At 39.1% G+C, this 15,110-nt stretch overlaps 1 protein-coding gene across 1 annotated transcript in view; it reads right to left on the bottom strand.

Annotated features, from left to right (window-relative positions):
- The window catches only part of spata17 (spermatogenesis associated 17), a 181,951-nt gene that overhangs the window by 155,849 nt on the left and 10,992 nt on the right, over window positions 1–15,110 (bottom strand). The window contains exons 2-3 of the mRNA XM_033025369.1: window positions 14,814–14,864; window positions 3,574–3,677 (exon numbers count right to left, since the gene is read on the bottom strand). Of these exons, the coding sequence (XP_032881260.1) occupies window positions 3,574–3,677; window positions 14,814–14,864 (155 nt within the window). The remainder of the gene's footprint in view (window positions 1–3,573; window positions 3,678–14,813; window positions 14,865–15,110) is intronic.

Genomic DNA, 15,110 nt, shown 5'->3' with positions numbered 1-15,110 from the left:
CCTAATTACCCATACTAAAGGATGCCCTTATTAAACGTATAAACTAAAACTGTCTGCTTGGCAAGTGATAAATTATTATATTGTGCAAAACTGCATTACAAAATTATGACAGTGAACTTGGGTCTCCTAACTTCATTAAGCGATTTTGCTGGAAAGTTGAATGATCAGAAATGGACACTAATATTGCTATCGATGGAATTGACTAAGAGCGACTGTCTTGTATGATGCAATTACAATGTTTCTTTTAGTATTCCCAAGTCAGGTACCCTCTAGAATAAATCAGGAGCAATATAAAGGAAAGAGTATTTCAAGACTGCACATGAATAAAATGTTTGCTTTGACTTTTGCAATAAATAATAGTAGCTTTTCTGAGCTCCAAGCAAAAGATGTTTTATTAATGTCATGACTCAGCAACAGGGCAGCTAATTTTTAATTTCATGATATCATTTGTTTGATCCAAACAAAGGTCTATTTCTTGCATATCTAGCTAGAGGTTAGAAGTGTACAAGCTTACCAATTGCATATTCAGCCTTTAAATTAATCAAATCAATTTATCACTGTAGCAACACGAGTGTTAATTTGAAGACATATTAGGCACTATACATGGAGGGTAATAAAAATATTCAAGTATTGTTGATGTAAACAGCTCACATCAAAAATTAGTAGTTTTCTCTTCCCACAAGTATGTTGCTGCAAATTGTACCATATTGTCTGTTAAATTTCACGCTTTATCGCTATTGTGATGTTCCTCTAAACAGCACTACGTGCAGTCACGCACCAAGGTAACTTGTTCTGCATCTATTATACAGCCCATTTCATCTTACATTGCAAGATGCTATAAATGTCGCATAATTTAACTCTAATTCAAAGCATGATAAATTTAGAAAAATCGAACTTTCTCCTTAATTATACTTTTTCATCAGGAAAGTTGCTTTCCAGTCAGCTTTGTGCATTCCTGGACTGGAATTACACCAACATTATTTTAGATTTACACTGTTTTCTATGCCCGTCTTACCACGGAAACATGTGCTTAAACTTCCTACCAATTGCTTTTGCTTAGCTCACAACACTTATTGGTAACATTACCAATACCAACTAGTCAACCATCTCCTTCCATATATTTAATTTTCAGAGCCAAGTTTCTTGATTTACCTGTGAATCTTCCAGCATTATGCTGGTGAAAAAATTATCAGGAGGATGGAAAAAAATATTCTTGGATGTGCTTAAAGATGCATGGGTGACACATGGGTGGAGCTGCTGCCTCACAGGACATGAGGAATTTGCATATTATCCCCATGACCATGTGGGTTTCCTTTGGGTGCTGCACCCTCCCAGGGTGACAAATTAATTGATGACAGTAGATTGTGTCTGATCTATAGGTGAGTAATAGGATCCAAGGGGAGTTAATGGGAATGCAGAGAGAATAAGAATGAGATGATTGGCATGCATTCAGTGGGCTAAAACCTCTTTCCATGTTGTGTGATTCAAAGAATTAATTATACTACTAGCATCAGCAGTTGCATCATCAATGAAGATAAGTGAGTCAGTACCTTCAGCAGCCATACATGCCCAGGCCATAACACCCCCACCCCTGTGTTTCACACATGAGGTGGTTGGCTTTGGATCTTGGGCAGTTCCTTCTCTCCATACTTTGCTCTTTATTATAGAGAGAATTTTTCTGTCATCAGTTGTGGAGGACTTCCTTGGCCTGCCAGTCCCTTTGCGATAGTAAGTTCACCAGTGCTCCCTTTCATCTTAATGATGTTCCAAACAGTTGATTTTGGTAAGCCTAATGTTTGGCTGATGTCTCTGACAGTATTATTCTTGTTTCTCAGTCTCACAATGACTTCTTTAACTTTCATTGGCACAACTTTGGTCCTCATGTTGATAAACAGCATTAAAAGTTTTCAAAGGTGATGGAAAGACTGGAGGAAAGACTACATGCTGAGAGCTCTCTTATACCTGCATTAAGGAGGCAATTAATAATAATAATAATAATAAATTTTATTTGCGGGCGCCTTTCAAAGTCTCAAGGACACCTTACAGAAAATTAACAAGAGAGAAAAAACATATAGTCGGAGTAAAATAAATAATAAGGACATCACCAATACACAAATTAAAGACAGAATTCGCTCCAAAGACAAAAAATCAAAAACACAATGTGAAGAGAGCAGCGGCAGCTAAAGCGCGCCAGCGTCCACTCTCCCTTCCGACAGCCATCTTGGACACAAACAAACATATTCACATTACACACAGAAAATCAACCCCCCACAATGGTTACCACTGTGGGGGAAGGCACAATGTCCAGTCCCCATCCCCAGTTCTCCCAAAGTCAGGCCTATTGAGGCCTCCGCTATTGCCTCTACGGAGGCCCGATGTTCCTGGCCTTTCTGGCCGGGTGCTGTTGCCCCGGCGTCGGGAGAGTCCTTTCAGCGGCTGGGCCACCTGGAACGGCCGCTTCCTAACTGGGGACCGCGGCTTCCGAAGCCGACAAGGCCGCGCCGGTTTGGAGCTCCCAGGCTCCCGATGTTAAAGTCGGCTCCGCCCGCTCCGCTCGCTCCGCTCCGCAGACCCGCAGCCCGGTGTTGAACTCGGCGGTCACAGCTCACCGGAGCTCCAGCGCGTCGATCCAGCGCGGCGACCCAGGCAAGGCATCGCCCGCTCCGCTCCGCGATAGCGCTCCAGCGCTGTGCCGCCACCGAAGCCGAGGTGCTGGGCGGTCCCCGCCAGGAAACGGTGCTCCACGCCCGCTGGTAGGCCACGAGGACGGGTCGACGGGGCAGCCCGGAGAAAAAGCTGCCTCACCAACCAGGTAGGGACCTAGAAATATTATTACCCCCTACCCCCCACATTAAAAAGACTATCTCTCCCACAAACAGGGCACAGGACTAACTAAAACTGCAAAAAAAAAGTGAATTAAACGGACGGCTGCTGGTTAGCAGCCGTTCCCCAAGATGGCTCCTCCCACACCTGAACACTTAATTGAACAGCAATTAAACACACCTGAGCAATTACAGACGTCTGTGAAGCCATGTGTTCCAAACATTATGGTGCCCTGAAATGGGGGGACTATGTATAAACACAGGTGTAATTTCTACATGGTGAAACCAAAATGTATAAAAATGGTCTGACAATGTGCACTTTTAACCACATGTAATTTTTTTTATTACAAATCTCAAATTGTGGCGTACAGAGGCAAATAAATAAATGATGGGTCTTTGTCCCAAACATTATGGAGAGCATTGTATTCTGGTTTAGCACAAATCAAAGGCTCATTTTGAGAACTTTTTATGGTATGTGGGACTCTTTTCACCAAAGCCATTCAGAATTGTGCACTGTATGTGACATCAGCAGTGATGTTAAACGCAGCTTAATTGTATCATGCAATTGTTATGAAATCTCATTAATTATTCATTTTTTTGATTTCCAAATATGTTTTCAAATATATCATTGCAACCATATTTTTTTGCAAATGTTTATTTACTTCCAATTCCTTCAAGTCTTGTATTATTCTGCAAGTCCATGAAAAATAAATAATCGGCACATGATCACAATGTAAATGCTGCAGCTTACCTTACAATTTGATTTTTCATGCTGAGGCCTCTGAAGTAATTCTTCATTTCATAGTAATTATGGATACACTTTCGAACATAATGTCCACGCCACCTTTTCTGGATCTAACATGGCAATTAAAACATGTGTTAATTGTTATCCAAGTTAGTTAGTTCATCAAGTACTAACTTAGTTTGCGATTTTCAGTAAATAAATATTATTATAATTTATAAACTTAAAAGTTTAGTTTCCCTTTTTATGGACTTCCCATGTCATTTTCATTTTCAACCTACCACTGCTTGCAAAAACAGTGTCTTCCTCAAGTGAATAGTTTTAGCTTTCCACTACTAGCTTGATGATAAAGAAAATAGTTTTAGTAAAATCACATTAATGAACATGTGACAAAAGATAAAGCAGTTCCTTCCTAAGATTTAGTTTCTTACATACAATAATACTGCATTTTGACATAGATAATAAATGCTTATAAGATGATAAATAAATATAATGGAAAAACTGCCAGGAGGAAAGACAAAAGGGAAGAATATTTTAAAGCAATTTTATGACAGGAAGTGATTGAATCCTTGAGTTTTGAGGTTTTCAAATATGTCTTAATTATTCATTACAGAGTTTACAGAGTGGGTGCAAGGCAGTTTTAAGGCTCTAAAGGTGATTAAAACAATTAATTGGAATACATCTCCAAAAGCAACGGTAGGTATGTTGTGACTACACAAGGAGTCTGAAGATAGGTCTTCACCTGAAACACCACTCATCTATGTTCTCCAGGGATGCCTGACCTGCTGAGTTACTCCAGCACATCGTGTCCTTTTAGGTAAGTTTCATCTTCAGGACGGTATTTTCTCTCAGTTTAGGTATGGCTTTCAGATGAAAATAGGCCATTGAAAATGGACCACCTTCTTCTCCCACATATGGTAAACTTTCCCCAAAATTCTCATGCAGTGCAGAGAGGTTGCCAATTAAATGTAAATAGGGATTGACAAGCAAGATAGCCTGAGCTTCCTGCTAGGAACATTGGGTAGACGATGCAGTTAATTATTGTGCAAGATTTACAACTATTTGTTTATGGCTACACAAGGATAAATTTAACTTGCAAAAACATACAGAAAATTATTTTTTATTTTGAAACCACATTTTGTGCTTCATAACACATGGAGTACTTGTTGAAATATAATCACTGTGATTATGTAGGCAAATCCACCAGTTAAATGCATATAGTTAGACACAATAAAAAGGGATAAATAGTGTAACTATTGGCTGAAATACTGATAGAATTGGCTGTACTTTTTCGAAGTCTTAAACTATTTTACATAAATCTAACCAATGAGATGCCTTACTGGAAATCTAAAATAAAAAAAAATAAACATTTTTTGTCAATCAAAAATACACCAACAAATGAAAGTCTGAACGAAATTTCGTTGCATCTGGCTCACCGTGCAACATAAAATAACAAAAGGATAAAATAGATAAAAAGATAAAATAGATAAAAAGATAAAATAGATAATAGTAGCGGCACATTATATGGAATTCAAGAGTCTGATGGCTCGGGGGAAGTAAGCTGTTGCAAAACCTGGCCGTTTTGCTCTTTATACTGCGATACCTTTTACCCGAGGGCAGCAGGGTGAACAGTCCATGATGGAGATGTGTGGGGTCTTTTATAATGCTGTTGGCCTTGGACAAGCAACGTTTGCTCGCAATGTCCCGGATTGAAGGAAGAGAAGTCCCGATGACTTTTTCAGCTGTCCTCACACTCTGCACGGACTTCCAGTCGGAGGCTTTGCAGTCCCCAAAGCTGGTCAAAATGCTCTCTATAGTGCCCCTGTAGAAAGTGGTGAGGACAGGATAGGGGAGGTGAGCTCTTCTCATCCCGCGCAGAAAGTGCAACCGCTGCTGTGCTCTCTTAACTAGTGATGCAACGTTTTGTGACCAGGTCAGACTGTTCGTGATCTGCACCCCCAGGAACTTAGTGCTAATGACCAACTCCACCGATGTCATTAACGTGTAGTGGTGTGTGACTGTGCCGGTTTCTCCTGAAGTCAACGATGACCTCCTTTGTTTTGTCAACATTCAGGATCAGATTGTTCACCAGTTGTTTCACCTCCTCCCTATAAGCCAGTTCATTGTCGTCCCGGATAAGGCCCACCACTGTTGTGTCATTTCGTATTTCATGATGTGTTTTGTACTAATGTACTAAACAAAGGATATATTCAGCAAGATAGGCAGCATTAGTTGGTAGTAAAAAAAGTTGGGATATTTAGATTGATGATCGTTCAGAAGTTAGAGATTTAAGACTGCAGATGTGGGAGACGAGGAAAGGACAACAACATCAAAAGTAAAAGTAAAAATAGAACATCCTTCTACCAGTCATTTTACAACCTTTTAGGCTCAACTTTGTTCAACTATTTTTGAATGAGTTTTTCTATTTCAGGTTCTTATAATTTATTCTGCCCTTTGTTATTTCTTATCCACATAACCTGCATGTACTCTCCCTCCACGTGACCTTTAGTTGCCTATATCTTATCACTAGCCTCATTTATGAACTACCACACTTTGTATTATGTAATTTCTTCTGCCCCCCCATTCAATCACAAATATTTCCTTTTGTTCTCTCATTCCTAATTGCTTTAAACTGATCACTGTCAAGATTTATTTTCTCTTGAGGGTGGCACTGAACAGTTGTAGTAAGAGTTACCAATTCTGAGGGAAGGTGATTCACCAATACTACCTCACAAACTCTGTATTTCTCTGGTTTATTTTCAGTAAAAAATAAGCTCAGTCCAACATCTGAAATGCTGTACTCCCTCACTAGTGTAGTCTAGTATCAGGCTTATGTATGCTAAAATGGAGTTTGAACTGAAATGCTTTTATTTTGTTTACAAGAGTGTTAATCATCAAATCAACCTGCCATTCACATTACAACACTGCTAATACTTAGCTGTTCTATTAAAATTCAGTGTTTAATTGGAATCTATAAATTTGCTGTATTTTTTTAGACTAATCTCTTTTTAAATATGTTAAAATGAAATTAGTTAAAAAAAAGTTCTGTTCATTCCATGAGCATTGTATGAATTTTTATCTTTATATCAATGTCAGTAAAAATATCAAGACGTAAATAGCTCGTTCTATTGAGCAACTAAACTTTATTTTGGATAACACAACACAAATTCCCCTATACAATACCTAACCACCGCGGGTTTGATCCTTGTATCTGCTTGGCCAAGTCTTTCTAGCCTCGTGCAAGCAGAGACACTCCAAAACGTCACGCAGTCCCAAGCATTCTTCCAGAAGATCGACATCGAACCTCGTGGGAGCTACCTTTTATAGGTCCCCGAACCTTGAGGGGCTGAACCACATGAGGGTGGTCTCTATACAGTCCAATAACACATATCGATTAACACAGTACATGTTAGACAGTTCCCTAACCCAATAACATAGTAACTAATACATTGTATCTAGCAAGACTTCGAGATGGAAGTTAATACAGATGAATAATGCAACATGTGCCTTGGGATTCAGACAACCCAGACAAAGCTTAACATTTCAACCAATCAACAACTATCCAAATAAGGCTTCACAACATTATTTACATTATGTATATCTGGTTTGCATTGACCCAATCAGTCCCATGCATTTTACACCTTATTGTAAGACTATGCAGATGTCCCATTCTTTCTCTGCAGCTCTTATCTAGGCCACAAACAAACTGGCACCATTCAGCAGCTTGTCTCAGTTCTGCAAAGGCACATTTAACTTGACCAAAATGGCCTAGAAGTACAGAAGCCCTTACTTAATTTTAATGTAATGGCTGCTTCAATTTAGCCAGGATTAATAGACAATAGAAAAAGGGCTTTAACAGCGAGGGTAATCTGAGACAAATGAGATTAAGATATCTAGTGGAACAAAATATTTAGTAAAAATCAAAATATTTAGCAAAAACAAATGTAACACTTATCTCCTACCACTTAGTGGTGTGGGTTTCTATGCGTTGCTAATGCAAGTCTACTTGGATGATTTTCTGATTCACTCTAAACTGGTTACACTTACAAAAATAAACCAATACTTCAAACAGTGAGGACAACATTATTTCATAAAGCTCACAACATTGCAGACAAATGAACAATTAAGACAGGTGTATTATAATCTGTATACAGATTCTAAATCAAATTCTAAACGTTATCTCATCAGTAAGTAAAACAAAGATTAAAAAAATAAAAGTGTGAAAAATGAAACATATACAGTAGGTGAGCATTTTTGATCCTTCCAAACACAGATATTCAAAAATTCAATTTGTCAGAGATTACTCTGAGCACGTATGGCCATTACTTTTTTGACTCCTTATTTGAATGCCAAAAATCTTGTCATTGATTAATACTTGTTGGAAGATTTCAATGGAAGCAATTGTGTACTCAGCAGATAACATCTTCCCAACAGCCAAGCATATCCCATTCCAAACGTCAGCTGTAAGTGACCTTTAGAATCGTCCAATCAATTATGCAGATTCCTCATTAAGTAATGTCAGTCTAAAACCAACCAACTCAATGCCTTACAAATGTAATGACACTTAATCTATGAAAGTAGTATTTCTAATTGTAGAAACAAAAGAGCAAGATACAAAATGCAACCGAGTCAATACACTGAATTACTAGCAATATCAGGAGAATGAGTGCCACCATTCCTCTGGACATAATTGTGGGGGTTATTCTCAGGTTGTATTCATCAGTGTCAATCGCAAACCCCATCAGAATGTGTAGAACTATATTTGTATACATCAAGTAAGCGCCAGTGGCAGTATGTTCTAGCAGGCTCACTGATGCCATAAGCAAGAGTTCAAAGTGATGCTTAACTGCTTCCCTGATCTGGAACCCATGTTGGGACAATCTTTTACTTGTTTCAATGAAGTATGCCTCTCCCTTTGGTGTGCAGGACTCAAGAGATAGGCAAAATCCCTATCAGACCGATAGAATACAAATTTCCAGCATAGGGATTCCAACATCGTTTGTCCTGTAAGATACATATAGGAAATCCCCGTAACCCTGCAGGTGTTAGATTGGTAGAAAAATCCAAACATTTTGTCTCCTAATCACTGAAAATTATTTTCACAGTTATTGCTATGATTTTGAGTACATCTGTTCTTCAGTCGACAGGACAGCTGAAAACTTGTGCTCAAGTCCTGAAAACGTAACAGATGATGCAGAGGAAGTCAAGCCTTATGTGCCAATACAACTAATACAAAGACACACCTTAAATACTTCAGCAGAAGGAATAATCAAGATCCAATATTTATGCTTGCCTGAGAAACAAATCAAATATCAGTCAATCATATGATTGATAATCATTGCTAATCTATGATTTTCTGAACTTTGGAGACAAATAACAAACAATTAAATTACTGAGAGAGATTGGGTAACTAGGACTCTATTCCTTGGAGCATAGGTGGCTCCACCATTCAGCTGGATTTAGCTACACAATCACAATGATTATATCTTATAGTGTATAAAATCATGAGGGGAATTGATAAGGTGAATGCAGACTTTTAACCAGAATAGGGGAATCAAGAATCATAGGGCATAGGTATAAGGTGAGGGGAAAGATTTAGTAGCTACCTGAAGGGCAATGTTTTCATTCAGAGGATGGTGGGTATATGAATGAGCTGCCAGAGGAGGTCATTGAGGTAGGTACAATAACAACATTTAAAATACACTTGGACTGGTATATGGATAGGAAAGGTTTAGAGGGATGTAGGCCAAATGTGGGTAAATGGGTCAGCATGGACAAATTGGGCTGAAAGGCCTGTTTCCATGCTGTTTGACTGTGAATTAAACAATAATCTAAAAAGCCAATGCTGCAAATATTGGAAATCTAAAATAAATGGAACTGCTGGCAATATTCAAACAGGTTGGGGAATATTGGTAGAATGAGAAATTTCCTATGACTCTTTTGTGGGGCAATGTATAAGCACTTTTCATATATGTTGAAGGCACATATTACATTAATGTCTTCATATTCCAAGAGACCAATGTGTCTAACAACTAATAAAGCCAGCTACAATATGGCCCAAAGTTGAAAACGGACTAATCTAATACTTGTGATACTGAAATGTTATCACCAGTATATTGGCTGGCTGATCACTGCTGCCAAGGCAACATATCCTAGGTATTCTTGCAAGAATATATTTCCCACTGAACAAGGGAGAATGAAGACCTGCTCCAGCAACATAATCAGTCACACAGCTGGCAGGTTGAGAAGACGCTACTCAAATTGCTTGGTATAACCCAAAACCTGAATTGAGTGAACTGAAGCATGGTACGTCAAATGTCTTGATCACTATGATAAAGCTTTACCACAAGCCCTTAGAGCTGCTAGCCCAGGAATACTGGACCCTCAGAAATCAATCCCAACTTCATAAATTCCAATCTGATGTAAAAACAGCAAACCAGAGTCCAACTGTCAACTGCTTTGAACAATGTCCTCAATGCTGCCAGAAACTCCTAGCAACATCAGCAAACGTGGTTAGAATATTATAACCCAAACCATATTCTAGGTGCAAACAAGACTCTTTAGTTTGCTTCATCTGCAAGTCTTGATATTGTCTTGACATTGAAATATTAATTTAATTTCTCATTCTACCAATATTTCCCAACCTGTTTGAATATTGCCAGCACTTCCATTTATTTTAGATTTTCAATATTTGCAGCATTGGCTTTTTAAAGATTATTGTTTAATTCACAGCCACTTCTACTTCAGAAATGGCTTGAAAAAGTACTGCACTTCTCTTTGATAGCATCTTGGGGGCAGCACAGTGGCACAGCGGTAGAGTCTCTGTCTTACAAATGGGCAAATGGTACTAGCTTAGATGAGGCATCATGGTCAGCATCGACAAGTTGGGCCAAAGGGCCTAATTCCGTGCTGCATGACTCTATCACTTCTATCTGGAATATAATCAGTGACCGAGCCTCGTCATCTTTAACCTGAATGGCTGACCCGAATGGCAATTTTGCAATTGTTAGTTCTAGCTCTGTCAGAAGATACCGGCTCTGTATTTGCTCCATAGATTTATGCACATTCAAATCATATTACCTCTCATTTTGCTAAACTCTTGGTGAGCAGAAGCCCACTCTGTTTAATCTCTTCTCAAATAACAAGCATGACATTCTGGAATCTGTTAATTCTTTGCCCAATTCACAGCAACAACAAAAAAATAATCAACCAACAATACCAAACTGCTGGAGGAATTTAGCAGGCCAGGCAGCATCTATGGAGGGAAAAGGACAGACAATATTTTAAGTCAGGACCCTTCTTCAGACTTTTCAGTCTTTTCCTTTCCATAGATACTGTCTGACCTACTGAATTCCTCCAGCACCTTGCCCTTTGCTCAATAATATAGCATCTGCAGTCTCTTGTGACTCTGTTTTAAATCAAATTGAGTCTGCTAGGTTTCTTAATGCACCAAGCAATTGTAGCTTTGGAACAATTTTGTAACCTGCTTTCTTTCAATGCTCAGGTATTCTTCAGTGTTTCCTATCTCAGGTTAATTATCTCCATGTGTGTTATCTCCCCTTCAAGAGATGAAGGTTTGGAGAAAGCATCTTATATCAGTGCTTAAGATGCTGCCTCACCCGCTGAGTATCTCCAGCATTTTCGTCTACCTTATATCAATGGTTCTTCACTGCTGTGGCGGGCAATCAGTGATATGTTTATCAATGGCTAAACACTGAAATTATTGTAATGGGCAAGTGGTACATAGTTGGCATGCTGCCAGCATTGCAATCACATATTACAATCCCGGCGCTCACTTTCTAGGTCCATCAATCAAATTTAGCCTCCAAAGTTAAATAATTTTTTCTTAAGAACACTTTTTGAACCAATAGTATTTTTTTTTCTGTAACGATTTAAAAGATTCTATATTATTTAAAAAAGATATAAAGTTGTTCCACAATGTGCTTCATTCAGATTATTCAAGTTACTTGACCACTGATATCTAATGCGTTTACATTTTCAGTGTAATAGTCAATGAAATAATTGAATTAAATGGCAGGTCTTGTACAGTTGATAATTTTTATTAACAATTTTTGTTGATTATAATTACTTTGATTCTATTATTTCCCTGTACCACTTTAGCACAATGTTTAAGTATTGGGAAAAAAAACTTGTTTCTAGGCTTCAAGCAATTCGGACTCTTGGCAAGAACGAGTGTACAGGAGAAGTTCATGTGACTAGTTTTCTGACTTTCTTTGTTCTGGTCTAACTGTACTCCGCAAATATAATCAGTCAGCTTGGATACATCAAGATTTTGTTGCATCAAGCAATGCAAGTGGGGCATGCTTCCTATCACTCTGGTGCAGGGCCGGATTTAGATGAAGAGAGGCCCTAGGCTATTCCACTTGTGAGGCTCCTCCCAATCCCCCACCCCCATGACGAGAGGAAGATGGAAGAGTCCACCAGATTGACACCGACGTGCAGCCGAGCGTGGCCAATGAGATAAAGGCTGGAAAGCTGTGCTTTCTATTTATTGCCAGTTCTAGTGTCGAGTTATCGGCTTAAAACACTATTATTCTGAAATGGAGGGCACTGAAGTGTTTTTTAGAGACTACAGTGTGCTGTGACAGCATATGTAAGAAAGGCCTATGACAGTGCCAAAAATATTATACACCAGGCCCGTACAAAGCTTTTCAAAAAAGGGGGTGACATGGCAGGATTACAAAAGATTTATGTGAAATAAGTGCACGCAGTGCATATCACAAGCACGAAGCTCAAAGACCCTTGTGGCCGAGGTCCAGGGCCCGCTTAAGGGCCCTGGAAGCTCTGGGGTTTTAGATGCTCTCTGGTGCATTCTGAGCCTTATTTTGGAACATTTTTGCACCAAATTTATGACGAATATTTCAGAAATAATTTTGGTTGAGTCAAGAGTAATGAGTAGTTGGAATGGGATGATTGGGATCATTGATGTACACATTTAAAAAAAATCAAGAATTGAAGCTGTCCTTGTTTTAATAATCAAGTTGTACTGTAAAATGTGATGTAAAATGTTATAAAGGAGCATGCAAACACTGCAAATAAAATACTGTATGTTTTTGCAATAAATAAAATCTTTTTTTAGAAAAGGTTTTGTGTGTTTATTTGATTGCCTGTTACTGTTCGACTGTGTTAGTGTGTGCACATTAAAAATATGATGCAAAATAAAAGTCGCAAACTATGGAATACATATTTTTCAGTATTGTTATCAAGGAAAAGAAAGCATTTCCAATTGTTTGATATTATTCATATGGAGGAGAAAATATAATTGCTCTAAAACCTACCTTAATTTTGCAATCTCACTAAAGATAATCCCCCTTTCCCTCTCCCCCCTCCTCCTTCCCCCTCCCGCTCCCTCCACCTCCCTCTCCCTCCCCCTCCCCTCCCTCTCTCTCCCCCTTCTGTCTCAACCCCCCCTTTCCCCCTCTCACATCCCCCCCTCTCTCTCCCTCTTTCTCTCTCCCATGCAGCGAGGCTCCACATCGCAGACACCGCAGCCCCCCCCCCCCCCCCCCCCCGGCCCATAGAAACGGGCACTCCCGCAACGCGATATTCCACTACTTACCTGGAGTAGACACCTAGGATCTATATACGCTATAGGATCTTTGGTAGACACGAGGCAAAGATCCTATAGCGGAGCAAGATAGACCACTCCTTTTAAATGCAATGGGCTGACGTGTAGTACACAACGAAGCGGAACGTGGGCCTTTTTTTCATCCATTTAAGTAACCCGACCCGAAGCGACTCGCAGTGTAATCAATATTGCGGGGGAACAGTTTGTGTTAATAAATTATAATACTGAAAATGAGGAGAAGATTTTTACCAAATAACTTTTATATTTACGAGGATGTTTACATAACCGGCTTCCGTCTGCCCATGACTGTACTACGTCTTTTTCGTCGAGTGGACTATCTTGCTTGCTTTAGGATCTTTGGTGTAGAGTGCAAATGGAGATCTGAACCCGCCCGGGCGCACTGCGCACGCAGGGAGAGACAGCGTCATTTTGCGTCGCTACTGCGTCACCGGCTTCCCCCAACTGCGCAGGCGATGATGGTCGCAATTTTTTCCCCCAAAATTTCCAGTGGGCCGGAACCAGAATTTCAGGTAATTTTCGTCAAAGTGGAAATGCTGATAGCGCTCCAATTTTTTTTTTTCCTCTGGGGAAAAAAACACCTTGGCTGGAGGTCCCCTACATTTTGAGGCCCTTGACTTCAGCCTATAGGTAAATCCGGCCCTGCCGAGGCCCCCCTAGATCTTGAAGCCCTAAGCTTAAGCTTGTGAAGCTTATACGTAAATCCATCCCTGCTCTAGTGCATGTAATATTAGCTCACAAAAATTTTATCAGACCAAATTTTATCATGCCCGGCGCGGGGAAGCTGAGATCCCCCCTCCGATGCGGGAGCTTGATCGCCCCGACGCGGAGGGCTCGACCGCCGGCTGTGGAAGCCAAGATCGCCCTGACAACGGTAGGTTACAGAGCCCCGACCGCGGAGAACAAAGTAGGGAAGGAGATTGAACTTTTTTTGCCTTCCATCACAGTGAGGAATGTGGGGAGTCGCTGTGGTGGATGTTCATGTTAAAAAATTATTTGGGTATCTTATCGCTCTTTATTAGAATGACTATATGGCAAATCTAATTCATTGAATGTGGCAAAACAACTTGGCTAATAAAGTACTATTATGATTATGTTTTCCTTAGTATTGTTTTTATCTTGACATCATGTACTCTGGTTATTGTCACCCCCCCGACAATTTTTTTCCCCTCACATCTCTCAGCTGTCCCATCTTTCACAGCAAATATTAATGTTTGTGCCAATCTGTACATGTGATGTTAAAAAAATTAAGTCTCCTGAAAGTAAAAATAAAATTTACTTTATGCAAACACCACATTGAAAACCTATAGCTTCTATTTTTAATTCCCACAAGATGGCATAATTGTGACAAAATATGGATTAATGGATTGTACATATTTGCAGAATTAAAGATCATCCATGCATATTGTTAAAATTCTGCTACAGTTTAAAGCAGTTTTCTTAAGTAGAAATACACATTCAGAGCAATTTATACAATAAATTGAATTCCTTTCTCCAAACCATATTAAGCAAAAGAATTTGGCACTTTTCCAGTTGGATACTCACTTTGCTTCTGATTTAGATTACCAAATACAGCATAAAAGCATATTTAGAGAACATTTTGATGCCATCATTTGTTGAATAATGAGAGAGATATATTTACCCTGACAGCCATTTCATTGTAGAAATTCATCTTCATAATAAAATATGCTCTCTGTGAATTAAAGATAGAAAAGACTAGTTACAGAAAGATATAGCTTAAATTTGACATATAAAAGTTAAGAATCTTTATAAATAATACATAATAAGAAATGCAGTCACAGAGAGGAAAACTCCAATTGTACATTTAAAAGGCAGCTATCGTTTTATCTATAATGCAAACGTAACCATTAAAACATACTTTATTCAAATTACATGCTGTTGGAGATAAATCATCATGAATTGATCTGCACTGAGTTTT

This window comes from Amblyraja radiata, chromosome 8 (assembly GCF_010909765.2).
Source record: "Amblyraja radiata isolate CabotCenter1 chromosome 8, sAmbRad1.1.pri, whole genome shotgun sequence".
NCBI classification, from domain to species: domain Eukaryota; kingdom Metazoa; phylum Chordata; class Chondrichthyes; order Rajiformes; family Rajidae; genus Amblyraja; species Amblyraja radiata.
Note: the sequence above shows the minus strand (reverse complement) of the source record. Positions and strands in the feature narration are given on the sequence as shown.